Source organism: Ziziphus jujuba, chromosome 12 (assembly GCF_031755915.1).
Source record: "Ziziphus jujuba cultivar Dongzao chromosome 12, ASM3175591v1".
NCBI lineage: Eukaryota > Viridiplantae > Streptophyta > Magnoliopsida > Rosales > Rhamnaceae > Ziziphus > Ziziphus jujuba.
Window position 1 is genome coordinate 7,387,369 of NC_083390.1, and position 17,332 is coordinate 7,404,700.

The 17,332-nt window shown below is 31.4% G+C and overlaps 3 protein-coding genes across 4 annotated transcripts; 1 reads left to right on the top strand and 2 right to left on the bottom strand.

The window, feature by feature from the left end:
• The first annotated feature begins 4,075 nt into the window (after nucleotides 1–4,075).
• LOC107419881 (formin-like protein 4) lies at nucleotides 4,076–6,951 on the top strand. Its single transcript, XM_016028709.4, has 2 exons — nucleotides 4,076–5,335; nucleotides 5,451–6,951. The coding sequence occupies exons 1-2, from the start codon at nucleotides 4,314–4,316 to the stop codon at nucleotides 6,769–6,771; spliced, it is 2,343 nt and encodes a 780-aa protein (XP_015884195.3). The 5' UTR covers nucleotides 4,076–4,313; the 3' UTR covers nucleotides 6,772–6,951.
• Nucleotides 6,952–7,632: 681 nt separating this feature from the next.
• Nucleotides 7,633–11,057, bottom strand: LOC107435271 (cytochrome P450 CYP749A22). 2 transcript variants are annotated; one of them, XM_048462812.2, is made up of 5 exons: nucleotides 10,626–10,764; nucleotides 10,291–10,509; nucleotides 9,603–9,835; nucleotides 9,134–9,512; nucleotides 7,633–9,052 (listed from the first exon to the last, which is right to left on the bottom strand). In XM_048462812.2, exons 1-5 carry the CDS (start codon nucleotides 10,626–10,628, stop codon nucleotides 8,624–8,626), a joined length of 1,263 nt encoding a protein of 420 aa, XP_048318769.2. In that variant the 5' UTR covers nucleotides 10,629–10,764; the 3' UTR covers nucleotides 7,633–8,623. The 2 variants fall into 2 exon arrangements, with proteins under 2 accessions (XP_048318769.2, XP_024923653.3); XM_025067885.3 differs by having other exon boundaries at nucleotides 7,653–9,052; nucleotides 10,291–10,514; nucleotides 10,626–11,057.
• A 1,317-nt stretch (nucleotides 11,058–12,374) lies between these two features.
• Nucleotides 12,375–16,643, bottom strand: LOC107419862 (cytochrome P450 CYP749A22). Its single transcript, XM_025075165.3, has 5 exons — nucleotides 16,237–16,643; nucleotides 15,912–16,135; nucleotides 13,856–14,088; nucleotides 13,354–13,732; nucleotides 12,375–13,271 (listed from the first exon to the last, which is right to left on the bottom strand). The coding sequence occupies exons 1-5, from the start codon at nucleotides 16,517–16,519 to the stop codon at nucleotides 12,843–12,845; spliced, it is 1,548 nt and encodes a 515-aa protein (XP_024930933.3). The 5' UTR covers nucleotides 16,520–16,643; the 3' UTR covers nucleotides 12,375–12,842.
• Nucleotides 16,644–17,332: the final 689 nt, after the last annotated feature.

Consider the following 17,332-nt stretch of genomic DNA (forward strand, 5'->3'; position numbering starts at 1 on the left):
GGCTGCCATGTATCTTCTCGGCTTTGTTATTGAAGCATTCTTTTTAATTTGGGGTATCATTCTCTTTTTAGGGGAAAGAAAAAAAAAAAAAAAGTTTGGGAGATCATAATTTATTAGCACTTTGCCATTTTGTGGGGATAAGCAACATAAATTATATTTTGCATTCTAGGATTTTTTATTTTAATGTTATTCGTTACTGTTATGATTATTATTGATGGACTTGACCGTTGATATGGTGTGGTGATTTAATCGGGCCATGTTATGGTTTCACATCATATAAATTTTTAGTTTTAAACAAAATCAATTAATTATAATCAAACAGCTATTGGTTGGAAATGAATTTTTTGTTCATTAATGATAATGATGCCATTATATTTGTAAGTTTGGTCCAATGATAAATACTCATCTAAATTTATATTTATAACTCAAATCTTAATTCCTATTGGTTTTATCGAATACCAATACTCTTTTTTTGGTAAATAATTGAATACCATTACACACAAATATATCAATACTCTGTTTAGAATAGATATCTAATATGCGGTCAAAATATGTAGTAGCATATAAAGCATAGCATCCCACTTTCTCATCTAGATCATCATTTCATAGGTAGAATTTATCATATCGAAAAATCCACTCAATATTTTAAGCCTTCATTGTGGTTAAAGACATGTAGTTCTATAAGCTATAAATTTAAAGTTTGAAACTTTTTCAGGAGAGTTATGGAACTCGCATACATATAAAATCATTTTATTCACACTACAAAAATTATTGACCGCATCACATTTTAACTATATCCACATTAAATTTTGTTTTTGCCTTTGCACTTATAAAATATTTCTATTTTAGTCTTAATAAAATAAAATAAAGTTAAATACTCTATATCTTTAATATCCTTAAATACTCCACATATTTTCTTAATGTCCCACACACTAAAATTTTTCAAGAAACAAACATATTTCATCATTTGCTCAGATGGAAACAAAAAAAAGGAGGTGCTCTACATCTTCTGCTTCTAATATCCTATTGTAGCTTTTTGATCTTTCTATTTATTTTATTATTATTATTATTATTATTATTCTTTCAAATAAAACAATCAAACTTCATTAAGAAGCAAAGTTACACAAGTCCTCTTGACGTAAGGAGAGCAACCAATCAGGACTCTTACACTCCGTGATTCAACGTACTCAAAGAACATATAGTGTCCTCTAAATGGAAAAGATAGATATGTGATACATAATATATATATATATATATATATAATTTTAATTTGAGCCTAAAAAATTTGCGGCTTTTAATTTGTGGCTTTTGAGTATAGTTTATGGTTAAAAAGTTATACTCTCTAATATCTTTTATTTTAAAATTTCAGTATTGAAAGTGATCATATACCAATAATCCTCTTCTGCCTTTCCATATTTATTATTAAACTTCATACTTAGGGTTTATTTTTTTTCTAAAGCATGAAATGGAGATTGAATTGTATGTAACATTTGATTTTGTTTAAGTGTTCATGAATATTTTTGACTTTCTCTTAATATGTATTTTTTAAATATAAAAATATCATTAAAATTGTAATGTAATTAATAATTTTTATAGTATTAATAGAACCGATTAAATTTTTATACGCAATTTAAATTTGGATTTAAAAAATAAGGGGAAACAAAATAAAAAATAAATGATAGTTTCAATGGATCAAAGCCGGCTGTCATATATCTTCTCAGCTTTGTTATAGGAATATTCTTTTTAATTTTGGTATCATTCTATTTTTAGGGAAAAAAAAACCTTTGGTTTAACATATATTTGTCATTTCGCAATGTGGGGATATGGAACATATATTGTATTTTGCATTCTAACTGTTTTTTTGGATTTTTTTTTTTCAATAGCTACTACTTGAATTATGATATATTTTATCTATCAATAATTTAATGCCACTATATTCATAAGCTTAATCCAATAATAAATATACCTTTAAATCCTGAGTTCAAACCTTAATACCAATAGTGACAAATGTAACAATTGTCTTTTTATTTAGCATAGGTATGTGATTTGTGGTTAAAATATGTTGTAGCATATATATATATATATATATATATATATATATATATGTATATATCAAATCGATTTAATAAATATTTCTAGTTAATAATCCTAACCATTAAATGGGGTTCATCTAATAATTAAATAAAATATTATACTAAATGGATTGTATAACTTTCAAAAACTTATTTTTTTTTAATAACTGATTTAGTAATTAATGGTAACATTGGATAAAAAAGTCAAAACTAAGATTATTTGTTGCAAAGCATACTAGCTCACTGTCTTATCCAGATTATCACTCTTACTAGCACAAAAAGAAAGGTACCAAAAAAAAAAGAAAAAGGGAAGGGAAGGAAAGAAAATCTTGATCGTCATTTCATAGGTGGAATTTGTCACCTAAAAAACCCTTTCCATGAATTGGGCCTCCATTGTGGTTGAAGACTTGAAGTTGGTCAATCTTGAGTTTGGCCCAATATTGGTATGCAAAATGAATAGATCATGTCACGGATTGCTTTAAGGAAGATTAAAAAAGAAAAGGAAAAAAAGACAAAAAAAAAAAAAAAGAAAAAAGAAAAAAGAAAAAAGAAAAAAGAAGAATAAGAAGAAGAAAAAGATAAAAAAAGGGTAATGGACAAGGAATATGTAGGCAACTATAATGCTAGAATTAAAAAAATTATTTATTCAATTTATTTATTATAATATTTAATTGATTTATATTTTTAATTAATTAATTGATTTACATTTAAATTATCTGAATATGAGTAATATATTTCATTTGGTAAATAAATTTAATGAATATTTTAATATATATAGTATTAATTATTGGCACTTTAACTAACTTATTTTATTTATTTATTTAGTTATCATTGTTATTTATTTATTATTATCAGGAAAATTTAAAATGGGAATTATTATTCTAAAAAAATAAAGCAATTAACTTTTATCAAAACCATGGTTGTCCCAAAAGGACAAAATACACTAAACTTTTTTTATTTTTATTTTGGGTAATAGACAAATTACGCTAAACTTATCATATGCTTTTTTGGAATTTAAATATATATATTTTTGGTTTATTTTCTTTTTAAAATGACATTTTACCATCTAAACAATATATATATATATGGTGAATTACCATCCAAGCTATCTATACAACAAGTTGAGGACCAAATATTTAAAAAAAGATTATTGACATTCATAAATGTAAAACATTTTTCTAGAAAGTTTCTAATACTCACCCACCCAACAAGGACAAAAAATTAAAGTCAAAAAACAAAGATAGGCATTGGAAACTATCAAACGATAGAGATTTCAGTAGCAGGTTGACCAAATTTTAAAGTCTATAAATTTTTATTTTTTTTTTTATAATATGATTCTATTTTTGATAATGAACCGAAGTAGAAGTTTTGTTCACCCACTACACGACACTTCGTGGTCATCGAATGCGCCAAAATTTATAGCCAAAAGATAGGTCGTTCAGCCACTTTCTGTGCTCTGCACTAAATTCTTGGGCACAAACAGGTCCATCACCTTTTCATTTATTTATTTATCTTCAATTAAAAAAATCAGGCAAAACCAACGGGGATTATTGACTTTGTTTTCTTCTTTGGATTGAAGCTGTCAAAACCTCAAGTATGTTTTAAAATTTAGTATTTATGATTAAAATAAGGAGGAAGTTTTCAAAATCCATATGATTGAAATGGTAATGATTCTGACTTTTGTACATTACGCAAAGAGAATTAGTTATCCTTGCAAGTTTCAATATGTAATTCTACCTAATTTTGCTTTTAAGATTATCAATTCCTTAGAAAAAATAATGTACCCAAAAAAAAAAAAAATAAAAAAAAAAGAAAAAGAAAAGAAAAAAAACTAAAATATTTTCTGATGGAGGTAATTTTAAACACTTTATCCAAAGTTTTTACTTTGGACCGAGTTAACCACTCTATCCTCCACCACCACCACCCTACTTGTTGTATTTTATATGACGTATACAGAAGGAGAAGGTGGGAAAGCCAGTTTAAATTACTATGGAGCCCATGCAAGAAATATTTAGATATTACTAGCAGAAGAGTATTTTGGTCTTTTCATATATAGAAGCCCGGGAAACGATCGTCAATTAATCAGAAACAAACAAACTGCGGTGTTTGAAACTGTCAGCAACTAAATACCAAATGCACATGACAAACCCCAAAAACCTCCAATGTCCTAAACATACAAACACTTCAAACAGATTCAGTTTATTTCTTCTTCCTCTTCTCTGGTTCTCAATCTGAGTATCCATGGCTGTAATTCTCCGGCCATGGATTTTTCACGTTCTTGTTCTTGTTCTTGTTCTTCTTCCTAGCTGTTACTCTCAATCCATTTCCAATCAAAACATTGAAACTTTCTTTCCCTATCCAGTTCTTTCATCTCCTAAAACATCCACTTCTCCGCCGGTGCCGGTGACACCTTCGCCGCCGTCAGTTCCAAACTCACCGGCACAGCCACCACCGGATTCTTCGAACGACGACGTAGTGAAGGCGGTGGTTGCGACGGCGGCTAGCACTTTGGTGGTAACTGCGGTAGCATTTATATTGGTCCGAAGATTCGTGTATGCAAGAAGGATGAGAGAGAAAGATGGCAACGGTAGTGGTTCTTCAGCTCCTCTGTCGGCCGTGGCCACGCACAGCGATCAGTTTCCGATGGATGATGGGGATCTCAAAGACATCATCGTCGACGAGAATGGTCTCGATGTTCTTTACTGGCGAAATCTTGAAGCCAAAAACTTAAAAGTTAAAGAAGAAGGTGGTCGCCGCGGCGGCCACGATGTTGATGATCGCCCGGAAAATGGACCCATTCAAGAGATTCCTCTTCTCCGAGGAAAATCTTCCACTTCCCATCTAAAAGTTATGCCGGAAGTGGATAATCCGATAAGGCAATTATCAAATGTTCCTCCTCCTCCTCCTCAACCAACACGGCCACCGCCTCCGCCTCCCCCTCCGCCGCAGCCTATTCTGGCAGTTTCAAACAATAAAAGCTCAACACCTGGACCTGCACCTCCTCCACCCCCACCTCCTCCTATGGTTGGAGGAGCTAAGAAAGGACCTTCACCATCGCCGCCGCCACCACCGCCACCCAAGGCACGTAGTTTGAACTCGTTACCAAAACCGGTCTCACCGGAGAAGAAAGGAAAACAAGAAGAGAACTCATCGGGAACCGGTCAGGTAATAAAATTGAAGCCTTTGCATTGGGACAAGGTCAACATGGATAATGCTGACCATTCCATGGTGTGGAACAAAATTAACGATGGCGGTTCCTTTAGGTAATTAATCACATATTCTTAATCTTCATCTCTTTAATTTTGTTAATTCTTCCAAAGATTCTGATCAAAGTATTTTTTTTTAATTTTTTTTTCTTTTTTTAAAATTTAATTTCAGCTTTGATGGTGATCTAATGGAAGCTCTGTTTGGAAGAGTTGCAACCAATCGGTCACCTAAAAAATTCAATAACACCATGGATTCTGGATCAAACTCTCGTTCATCAGCACAGACATTTATACTGGATACTCGGAAATCACAGAACATTGCTATTGTTCTCAAATCATTGTCACTCACTCGCAAAGAAATTCTCCATGCTTTAATGGAAGGAAAGGGATTAAACGCTGATAGTCTCGAAAAGCTTTGTAGAATTGCTCCAACAGAAGAAGAACAATCCAAAATCCTCGAATACAATGGAGACCCAACAAAGCTAGCAGATGCTGAATGCTTCCATTATCATATCCTTAAAGCTGTTCCTTCAGCTTTTACTCGTTTAAACGCCATGGCTTTTAGATCAAATTATGATTCGGAGATTGTACATATCAAAGAGTGTATACAAACACTTGAACTTGCCTCCAATGAGCTTAGAACAAGAGGGCTTTTTATGAAACTGCTCGAAGCTGTTCTTAAAGCTGGGAATCGAATGAATGCTGGAACTTCGCGTGGAAATGCACAAGCTTTCAACCTCACCGCTCTTCGAAAACTCTCCGATGTACGAAGCTCCGATGGAAGAACCACTCTTCTTCATTTTGTCGTTGAAGAAGTGGTTCGATCGGAAGGAAAGAGGTGTGTTCTCAGCAGGAACAGAAGCTTGAATCGCAATAACAGCCTGTATAGCAACAATAGCAGCAGCTTGATCTCCGAGAATTCTCCTGCGAAAGATGATAGAGAGAAGGAGTATATAATGCTGGGATTGCCGGTAATTGGAGGTCTAAGCTCTGAATTTTCGAATGTGAAAAAAGCAGCAGCCATGGACTACGACCACTTTGCCGGTTCTTGCTCGAATCTCACGAAAGGCATAGCAGAAATCCGTCGACTTGTGAACCAAGTTATCATTGAAAATGGAGGAGGAGGAGGAGGATTTGTTAAAGAGATGATAGGATTTCTTGATGCAGCAGAAAAAGAACTAAAAATGGTGAAAGAACAACAAGGAAAGGTAATGGAGCTTGTGAAGAAAACAACAGAGTATTATCAAGCAGGTGCTTCTAGGCATAAAGAAGCGCACCCATTACAACTTTTTGCCATAGTAAAAGATTTTCTGATTATGGTTGATCAAGCATGTATTGAAATTGCTAGGAATTCTCAGAAAAAAAGAGTGAATAATACAAGTTCATCAGGATCAGGATCATCGAGGGTATCAGTGAAGTTTCCAATGTTGCCGGAAAATTTCATGTCGGATAGATCTAGAAGCAGTTCTAGTGGATCAGATAATGATGGCTAAAAAATATATAATTATACGTATTTTTATAGTGTATAGCATTAGATTACAAAAAGAACATACAGGATTCAATAGGGGGAGAAAAAGGGAATTAAAAGGCTAAGTTATTTTTTCATTGTTTTTAACTTTTCTTTTAATTTACCTTGAAGTTGTATAATTGGAAAAGTTTTGTTTATTTATATATATTTTTTCTCTCCCAAAAATTGAATTCTCTGCTATTGAACAAATATAATGATTTTTCTTAATATTTATAATAAATAAAAATAATGATGATCAAAGGATGATGATAGTAAGATAGTAGTGGAAATTTTCTTATTTCTTGTAGTTCTTTGTTAGCAATTAGGATCAGCAATTTGAGGCTTAAAGAATAAGTCAAACATTGTCCGGTTCATACATATTGTTTGCTTAGAATGACGATTACTCTAATATTGAATGCCCATCTTTATTGAAATTGCATAGTTTTTCAAAAATTTGCTTTTTAAATTTGTTACCAGGTCAGAAAAGAGCAGCAGAATATAAGGGTAGAGTTTAAAGCAAATAAATTTAAAAAATTATTAAAAAAAAATAAAAATTGGTTAGGTCTCCAACGAAATTTTTATGAATTGGTGGTTGTGGTATGTCAAAGCAAAAGCATTTTTGCTTCTATTTGGAGTTGCTGTGGCAGTTATTAATACCTGAAAACATAAAAGCAAAACCAAAAACCAAAATAAGAAAGAAAGTTGCAAAATTATTGGCTACTGTTTGAGTACACTTTAGAAGAAACAAATCTCTGTCCTACATACAAAAATAACAAACATTTAATTGTCCTTCTATCATATCCTCCTCTGTGCTTTTGGCCTAAAAGCTGCACCATTAAAGCTGCTGTATATATATATATATTACATGGCAGAAAAGGTGTTAATTAATTTATGGAAATTATAAATGATAATTAATTTCAAATTGTTACACTCGGATCTTTCATCGAGATGTCCCTTTTGGGGCCACTGAATGACAAAATCATTACTTGTAATGACAAAAATTCTGAGTTTGAATATCCTGCTCACTGATAATATGAAAAAAAAAGGTTCCCATAAAAATTAGGATTAAGGTGGTATTAAAATTGAGCACTTGTACGTTTGATGGGTGTGAATTCCCGACCCAATTAATTTTTTTTTTTGGTGAATACCCGATCCATTTAATAAATGTGTGAATGCAAATAGAAACACAAAACAAGACTTTAATATCTGAAAGAAAAGGCTCTGCCATCCACCCAGTGTGGTTGCCTGTTGAGATCAATGACCGTCTATTTTGGGCTAAGGGTTAATTGGGCCACTGAATACCATAATGCCGTTAATTGGGTAGCCCCATAATCATTCTTCGTATGACATTTTTTTTTAAAAATTTTTTTTATCTTTTTTTTTTTTCTGAAACAGAAACACTAATAAATAAAGACATGTAAAGTACATCAGGAAACCGCATATCAACCAGCCATGTTAAAATAATGGACAACATTGCCTCCAAATAAAACTAGAAGATTAGCAAGGTTAACGCCAAACCAAACAAAATACTATGAAAAAAATTTAGAATTGGTCAAAATACCATCAAGAATAGAAGAAAATTCCAAGTACTAAATGGTTTTCGAGGATATGAGCAGCACTCAGATAGCCTTTTTTTGGCTTTAGAGGATATGGCATACCTTTCTATGCTAAAAAAACATGTTTCTATCTATCTGTTTATTTTATATTATTCTTGCAAATTGCTTAAAGTCCAGTCTTTGCAAACTATCACGATCCAGGAAGTAGCATGCTCTAAAGAGTGATTGGGTTTTCATTAATTTGGGAGCACAAACTGCATAAGTTTATGTCAAATTACCGTTTTACAGTGGCTGTAGTAAGACTTGAATTCCATGCTGCGGACGAAGAGTAATGAGCTGATAAGGCATATGGACATAGGTTGGGGAAAGAGTGAAGCTGTAGCGTTGAAGAATCATGCAAAGAGCGATCTTTGATTCAGTGATGGCAAAGTTTGAGCCTACACAATTTCGAGGTCCCATTCCAAAGGGAAAAAATGCAGCAGGGTTACTCTTAGTAGCTTGAGCAACCCCTTCTGAAAATCTCTCTGGTTTGAAGCTATGCACATCTTCTCCCCAAATGTCAGGGTCATGGTGAGGTGGTAAAGTTGAAATATACAAATTCAGATTAGCAGGAAGAATATGGTTTCCCACTCTGACTTCCCTTTCAACTTTCCTTGTCATTGTAATCACAGGAGGATATAATCTCAGTGTTTCATTGAAGACCATGCCCATCTGAATAAAATAAAAATACAAATTAAAGATTTAACAAAAAGTCAGCATACAGAAGTTACTTAATTTGAGTTTTTGACTTACTATTTTTAGTTTTGCAAAGCTATCCGGATTCGGATTTTGGTGACCAAACAAACTGACCACCTCCTTTCTAACTTCTTCTTGCCAGTCTGCGTAAATTGCTAGAAGAAAGATAGTCCAGCCGAGTAAAGTGTTAGTGGTTTCTTGGCCAGCAAAATAAAATGTTTTGCACTCATCAATCATATTGTCCACTGAAATCCTCTGGTTGACATTGGCATCATGATGAGCCTTTAAAAGTAATCCAAGAAAATCGCCTCCAAAATTGTCTTCTTTTCCATTCATCACCTTCTCTTTTCTTTCCTTGATTATCTCGATAATGTTATTGCGTATTTCTATCTCAAGCATGTCTGATTCAATCTGGTCGTTCGTTTTGAAAAAATTGCTGCAAAAATGGATGAATGACAAATTGGCAAGAGAAAGAAATAATTGCTTTCTTTATCTCCATATTTATGTAAAAAGGAATAAATATTACCTGGTACCAGGAAGCCTAAGTTTGTAAGCATTATTGGAAGTTAACAAGGCCAACCTCATCAGCATATCAAAAATTTTCTTCCCTTTTTGGTAACTGTTACCAAATGCTGTTCTGGAAATCACTTCGGAAGTCAACAATCTGAATTCTTCAAATACCTCAATCTCTTGACCTTCGTATAATTTCCACCTCTCCAACATAATCTCAACACCAGATATCATTGCAGGAGTCATATCCTGCAGTAACAATTTCCTTTCACAATTTAACATAATCACCCTTCCAGTATACCAAGATAACTTTTGTGATTTTTGCCGAATACTTTCTGGGCATATTCCATTAAAGCCATCTTTTTCCTTTTCCATGATAAAGCTTGCACTTACTACTCTTAGGTAAATACAACTATTACATTAGCTATAAATTTACTGTTATGTGAAAGGAAATGATATGAATTTTGACACTTGAATTTCTCTTAGGTAACTACTAAATCCACATATCCCATTTGATGTACTCTTTTCCAAGTTCTTTGTAAAATATTCACTTACACTAATTTGCTTCTTTCTTTATAAATAATATTACATAACTTTTACCATATCATTACTTATATAGTCAGGGAAAAGTAATAATACAAAACTTTTACTATATCATTACTTATGTAGTTTGTTTTAGTTTCCATTGTGTATGAGTTACTTACTTTCAAGCTCTCTCCATGAAAGGCATGATTGGCAAGTTTCCTCAATTTTGCCCATTTTTCACCTTCACTATTCACAAGTCCATCTCCTAATAGCTTCTTGACCAAGGCTTGGGTCTCAAATTTTGGAAAAGCTCTGTCTTTATTATTGAGTATCTCTTTGATCAAATCCGGATCTGTGACAACCAGTTGAGCTTCAGCTCCATACCATTGCATGTAATTCTTTCCTGTCAAAAAAATTAATGTTAGATAATTATTCAGCTTAAAATTTTTGTCTAAATATGTGCTTAAAAAAAAAAAAAGGAAAAGAAAAAACCCAAGTTCTGGATCTTGCTTACCATATGTTCTGACCCACGATTCGATATGAGGCTGAACTTTAGGAAATATGTTGTGGGATAAACTCATAGGTTTTTCCATGGCTTCCTTTTTCATGGTCAAAATTTGTTTGGTGTTTCCATGGATGAATCTGTAAGAAGGACCTTTGATTCCTCTCAAACTCATCAAGTACTGCATGCGGGTAGGAATCCACCACAGTTTGTGAAGCATCTTGATTAGAGTTAACAGAGCAAACAGACCTAGAAAGCTTGAGAAAATTGGTACAAGGTTTCCCAAAGCACTCATTTTTCTCACCGGATGGAAAACACTTTCAAATATTGTTACTAATTGTTTGTCAAAGCTCGCAGGTAAAAAAGGTTCGTCCAGGAGACTTCATTTTTCATTTGTTTATTAATGAGAAGGGAAGGAATCATATGCTGGAAAACATGATTAACATTATATTTACCAAAAAAAGAAAAAAAACATGATTAACATTATAAGCTGTCGTACTCAAAAAGAAGTGGGTTTGGAAATAAATTATCATAAGTAGGCTCTTTTCTTTTGTGCCAACAATTATTATAGGTAGGCCTGTAGCTCTGTGGCACTGCTGTCGGATTGCTATTAGGGACTTATTTAATTATTTTTAATACTTTTCTATGCACATGTTTCTCTCTGTCTGTTTTGCAAGTGCCCCAAATTTAATAATGTTGTGAAAACATGATAATATAATAAAATGATTTATCAAACAATAGACACGTTCACCAAATATATATAATTATACACCGGTGACATCACAAAAAATATTTAAGTAATTTTCAAATAAATTTGGATAATGAATAGCTATTATAAAATTGAATATCTATAAATTTTTCATCATTACAATTAAATAATGTCAATTACCATGAGTTACAGTATTTTTAATATACGATTTCGTAAATATATATATATATATATATATATATATATATATATTTAACTTCATCCTTCTAGAAATGCAAAATTCTTGTTCTTCTCTTGAAAACCTTTCTTTCACTTCTTCCTTCAATAGGTCTACTTTCCATTAGTTTCCTTCAATAACACAAATTTATATTAACAAAAAATCAAAATCAATAATATTGTGCAGATTTGTTGTTCAAGCTTTGAATATGATTAAAAAAAAAAAAAAAAAGACATAAAAAAGTAATAACCAAAAGAAATGCTTCTCTTTTGAAAACATAGTTGGATTTACAAAACTTTAGTAACTATGTGCATATAAATAAAAAATCCACAAAAAAAAAAAAAAAAAAACAAAAAGAAAAGAAAAAGAAGAATGCTTTTGTTTGATTAATCTAACTTTAAAAGCAGAAGGATGTATTCACAATTAAGCTCTAGTATTTATCTACCTCAAAAAAATATATATAGAAAAAAAAAAAAGGAGTAGGTATGCTAATCTAATTTTGAAGGCAGAGAGAATGAATTCCAATTAAGTATGAACACTAATTAATCAAAAAAAAAAAAGTATGACCACTAATTAGAACACAAATTCGGAGGAGAAAGGATGAACCTAGAGAAGAAAGCAAAAAAAATATAAATAAAAAAACCTTTAATGCTTATGATCAAACATATAATAGATTAAATAAAAAAAAAAAAAAAAACTGGCGCAGTTTCCCAATTGGAGAGGAGATTTTTGGTGTGGTTCTCAAAGTATTGCTATGCATATTTGGGAGAGCGTTGTATTGTTTAGAATATATGATAAAAAGAACTAAAATACAAGAAGAAGATGAAAAGAGGTAGGTTGCCTTTGAGAGTAGCTCTTGCTCATGTCAAAGAAATGTTACAGAAGAAGCCATATTCGTCATCCGTGGGATTCCCAAAATCTCCATGATGAAATATAAATTTACTATTTTATCTTAATGTATACCATAATATGGAAAACGGAGCAAAGGACAGATTTGGGCTTTTACACTACAACAACAACAACAACATCGTTTTATGGATTTAATTAAAAAAAAAAAATAAATTCAAAGCCAAAACGCACAGCAAACAGCCATTTTTGAACCATTTTGAACAGTGAAAAAGAGCAAAACTCCGTACCATTTCTCGCTTATATTATAGACTAAGGATTGTTCTTGTAACGTGCTTAAAGTCCAGTCTTTCCAAAGTACCATATCAGGATCCCGGAAGTAGCATGCTCCAAACAGTGGTTGAGTTTTCATTAACATCAGAGCACAACTGCATAAGTTTAAGGCAAAGTATAGTTTTCACAATGGCTGTAGTAAGACTTGAACTCCATGCTGTGGACGAAGAGTAATGAGCTGATAGGGCATATGGACATAGGTTGGGGAAAGAGTGAAGCTGTAGCGCTGAAGAATCATGCAAAGAGCGATCTTTGATTCAGTGATGGCAAAGTTTGAGCCTACACAATTTCGAGGTCCCATTCCAAAGGGAAAAAATGCAGCTGTGTTATTCTTAGTAGCTTGAGCAACCCCTTCTGAGAATCTCTCTGGTTTGAAGCTATGCACATCTTCTCCCCAAATTTCAGGGTCATGGTGGAGTGGTAAAATTGAAATATACAAATTCAGGTTAGCAGGAAGAATATGATTTCCCACTCTAACTTCCCTTTCAACTTTCCTTGTCATTGTAATGGCGGGAGGATATAATCTCAGAGTTTCATTGAAAACCATGCTCATCTGTATAAAATAGGGAAAAAAAAAAAAAAAAGGATTTAAGAAAAAAGAAATGAACACAAATATAGAAGCTAATATTACTTACTATTTTAAGTTTTGCTAAGCTATCAGGATTTGGATTTTGGTGACCAAACAAATTGAGCACTTCCTTTCTAACTTCCTCTTGCCAATCTGTGTGGATTGCTAGAAGAAAGATAGTCCAGCTGAGTAAAGTGCTAGTGGTTTCTTGCCCAGCAAAATAAAATGTTTTGCACTCATCAATTATATTGTCCACTGAAATCCTTTGGTTGACATTGGCATCATGATGAGCCTTTAAAAGTAATCCAAGAAAATCGCTTCCAAAATTGTCTTCGTCTCCATTCATTACCTTCTCCTTTCTTTCCTCGATCATCTCTATAATGTTGTTGTATATTTCTATCTCAAGCATGTCTGATTCAATCTCGTCTTTCGTTTTAAACAATTTGCTGCAAGAAAGGATGAATGACAAAATTGTCATGAAATAAAGTACTCATTTTCTATAACACTATATTTGCCTACCAAAAGAAACAAGAAAAAGAAAAAAAGAAGGAATAAATAATATTAAATACCCGATTCCAGGAAATCTAAGTTTGTAAGAATTATTTGATGTTAACAAGGTCAACCTCATAAGCATATCGAAAATGTTCTTCCCTTTTTGGTAAGTGTTCCCAAATGCTGTTCTTGAAATCACTTCGGAAGTCAACAATCTGAATTCTTCATATACGTCAATCTCTTGACCTTCGTGTAATTTCCACCTTTGCAGCATAATCTCAACACCAGCTATCATTGCAGGAATCATACCCTGTAGAATAATTCCTTTTTACAAGCTAACATAATCTCAACCTTTCTTTTTACAATCTAAAACCTTTCCACTAAACCAACACAAATTTAATGCTCTTTTTTAAGGCCTTGTTTTTCTTTTCCCTTTGAAAGCTTGTACTTCTCTAAGCCGATACAACTATTTTATATTAGCTATGATTTGATGTTATGTATGAATTTGACATTTTTTTTTTAATTACAACATAAGGGTGGGGGGATTTTGTACTCAAGTCAAAGTTTGAACTTTGACCTAGAGGTGTAATCTAGTGGTAAAACCACTAAAGTAAGCTTATGAATTTGACACTTGAATTTCCATTAGATATCTATTATATCAACTCATCCCATTTGATATACTCTGTTTTAAGCTATTTATAAAAATTTCACTCATATTCTTCATTCTTTATAAATAATATTAGGTAATTTTTACTATATAATCACTTATTTTATCTACCAGACAATATAACCAACTTTTATGATGTAGGATACTCTCTCTCTCTCTCTCTCTATATATATATATATATCAAAACAAATACATTTTTCGATTTTTGTCAGATTTGTTAATTAATCCTAATAATTAAAGGCCAAAGAAAGTTAAAAATTAGTATTTTATGATTGAAGAACATCATAAAAATATAATTTTTGGCTTTAACTGTTAAAATTAATTAGTAAAAATTAATAAAAACCAATATATGAGTTTCTTTTGATAGATTTTGAAAACTAAAGGGAGGTAAACAATATTTTTTAAAATGTGGGGTCTAAGTAATATAATGACGAAACTGAATGAGTGTAAATAATTGTACTTTTTTTTAAAAATGTAGTGGGATCCAGATGCCATATAACAATTTATTTACTTATCATTAAATGATTCATTTAATTCAAAATAGATATCATAAATTAATGTTGCCTTCCATAATTTGTCAATTCTTATTATATCATACACTATAAATTGTAGGCTACTAGTCCACTAGATCATAACTATTTAATTAGGTGCCATTTGTTAACATGATTAGTTTTTTACTTTTATTTTTTTTGCAATAATTTATTTATTTATTTCAAATGTTAATTAAAAGTTTGTTAGGCATTCTACCATAAAATCAAGGGAGGAAAAAAAAAAAAAACATAATTTTAAATTATGGGTTTTTGGTTTTCTTTTGTTTTTTGTTTTTGTTTATTTGTTTGTTTGTTTTTTTTTTTTTAAGCTTATAGTTGTTTAATATGTCTATTAAATTATTACTATCACTAACATATATTTGAGGTAAGCAAATTATACTGAATTAGTAGAAATTAAAATAAAAATGAAAAATCAAGCATGTTAACAAACTGCACATTATTGACTCAGAAAAAAACAAAAAACTCCACATTATATGTCCTGTTTTAATTTGCATCATGCAAGAGCATGTCTAAGGAATTCTTTATTTATCCAATACTTTTTATTTTAAAAAACTAAACTTTAAAAAATGATTCCAATTGGCTTTTTATATTTATTTTTTAATATAAAAAATGAGTTGGACTCTCCAAATATGAAGAATCAAATTCATTCTTTATTTTAATATTATATTATTTTAATTTAATGCATTATGAATTCGACTATATGATAATATTTAAAAGATAATTTAATTAAAAAGAAAAAGAAATATAAAGAGAGTAATAAATGCTTATTGATAGAAGAAAAATAAAGAATATAAATAAAAAAGTTTATTGGAAAATGTTTTAAAATTTTATTCTCATTTAAAAAAATATTCTATATTATAAAAAATGTGCTTTTTATTTTAAAGAGTCCATTGGAATGCTATAAGAGTTACTTACTTTCAAGCTCTCTCCATGAAAGGCATGATTGGCAAGTTTCCTCACTTTTGCCCATCTTTCACCTTCGCTCGTCACAAGTCCATCTCCTAATAGCTTCTTCACCAAGGGATTGGTATCAAATTTAGGAAAAGCTTTATCTTTATTATTGAGTATTTCCTTGATCAAATCTGGTTCCGTGACAACCAGTTGAGCTTCAGCTCCATACCATTGCACATAGTTCCTTCCTATTACATAAACCAAAAAGGAAAATCCTCACTCAAAGTTTTATCTAAAATATATGCTAATAAAAAAAAAAAAAAAAAAAAAAGCTCTGGAGATTGCTGACCATATGTTCTGACCCAGGATTCGATATGAGGCAGAACTTTAGGGAATATGTTGTGGGATACACTTATAGGTTTTTCCATGGCTTCCCTTTTCATGCTTAATATTTTTTTGGTGTTTCCATGCATGAATCTGTAAGGAGGGCCATTGATTCCTCGCGAACCCATCAAGTACTGCATTCGTGTAGGAGTCCACCATAGTTTGTGAAGTATTTTGATGAGAGTTAACAGAGAAAACAGACCCAGAAAGCTTGGGAAAATTATCACAAGGTTTTCCAAAGCACTCATTTTTGTTGCCGGATTGAAACCACTTTCAAATATGGTTTCTAATTATTTGTCCAAAGACTCAAAACTTGCAGAATAAAGCATGTGTCCAGGAAATGCCATTTTCATTTGCTTTTTTAATGAAAGTGGAGGAATCTTTTTCATTTCTTTTTATTTATTTATAAAATTGAAAAGTGGTCGAATTATGTGCTGGAAAGCATTGTTAACATTATAATATAGATAAGCGGTCATATGCAAAATGTGTATCAGCAATATTTATTGAAGAAGTTGGACACAAAATATAGTGTTATTTTATTTGGTTTTTGTTTTTTCTATATGACTGGTGAAACAAATTTTCAAGAAAAAAATTATTAATTGATTGTTTTGGAAAAAAAAAATATTGGTATCTAGGCTCGTAGCTTTGCATCAGTGTTGTTGGTATTGGTGTTAGGGATTTATTTAATTATTTTTAAAGTCATAACTTGTACACAATTGTTTATTTGCTTGAAATGGTTTTCAATTTTATTTTTTATTTTTTTGTTTTTCACTGAAAGATGGCCATAACATATAGGTAACGAACAGAAATAGTTTAGAAGAAGAAATATATTTTAGAAGAAGATGAAATATGTTTTTCACTGAAAGATGGCCATAACATAAAATTCTAATCCTACACAATTAAAATATATTTTGAATCAAACTGAAAAATTGAAAACCAAAAACAAACTCTTTACGAAAGGAGCATTTGAAAGTTCAACGTAACAAACTAGCTTGACAACGTTTATTTGAAGGTGTGAGCACACCATGTACTGCAGCACATCCGTTTTTAGTATCTGGCTT

Coding starts and splice junctions, on each gene's coding strand:
- LOC107419881 (XM_016028709.4), top strand. CDS start 4,314: ATGGCTGTAATTCTCCGGCCATGGATTTTTCACGTTCTTGTTCTTGTT. Junction 5,336..5,450: donor AACGATGGCGGTTCCTTTAG/GTAATTAATCAC, acceptor ATTTAATTTCAG/CTTTGATGGTGATCTAATGG.
- LOC107435271 (XM_025067885.3), bottom strand. CDS start 10,908: ATGAGTGCTTTGGGAAACCTTGTACCAATTTTCTCAAGCTTTCTAGGT. Junction 9,836..10,290: donor TTCATGGAGAGAGCTTGAAA/GTAAGTAACTCA, acceptor TTGTTACTGCAG/GATATGACTCCTGCAATGAT. Junction 9,513..9,602: donor CTTAGGCTTCCTGGTACCAG/GTAATATTTATT, acceptor CCATTTTTGCAG/CAATTTTTTCAAAACGAACG.
- LOC107419862 (XM_025075165.3), bottom strand. CDS start 16,519: ATGAGTGCTTTGGAAAACCTTGTGATAATTTTCCCAAGCTTTCTGGGT. Junction 16,136..16,236: donor ATCCTGGGTCAGAACATATG/GTCAGCAATCTC, acceptor TTTATGTAATAG/GAAGGAACTATGTGCAATGG. Junction 13,733..13,855: donor CTTAGATTTCCTGGAATCGG/GTATTTAATATT, acceptor CCTTTCTTGCAG/CAAATTGTTTAAAACGAAAG.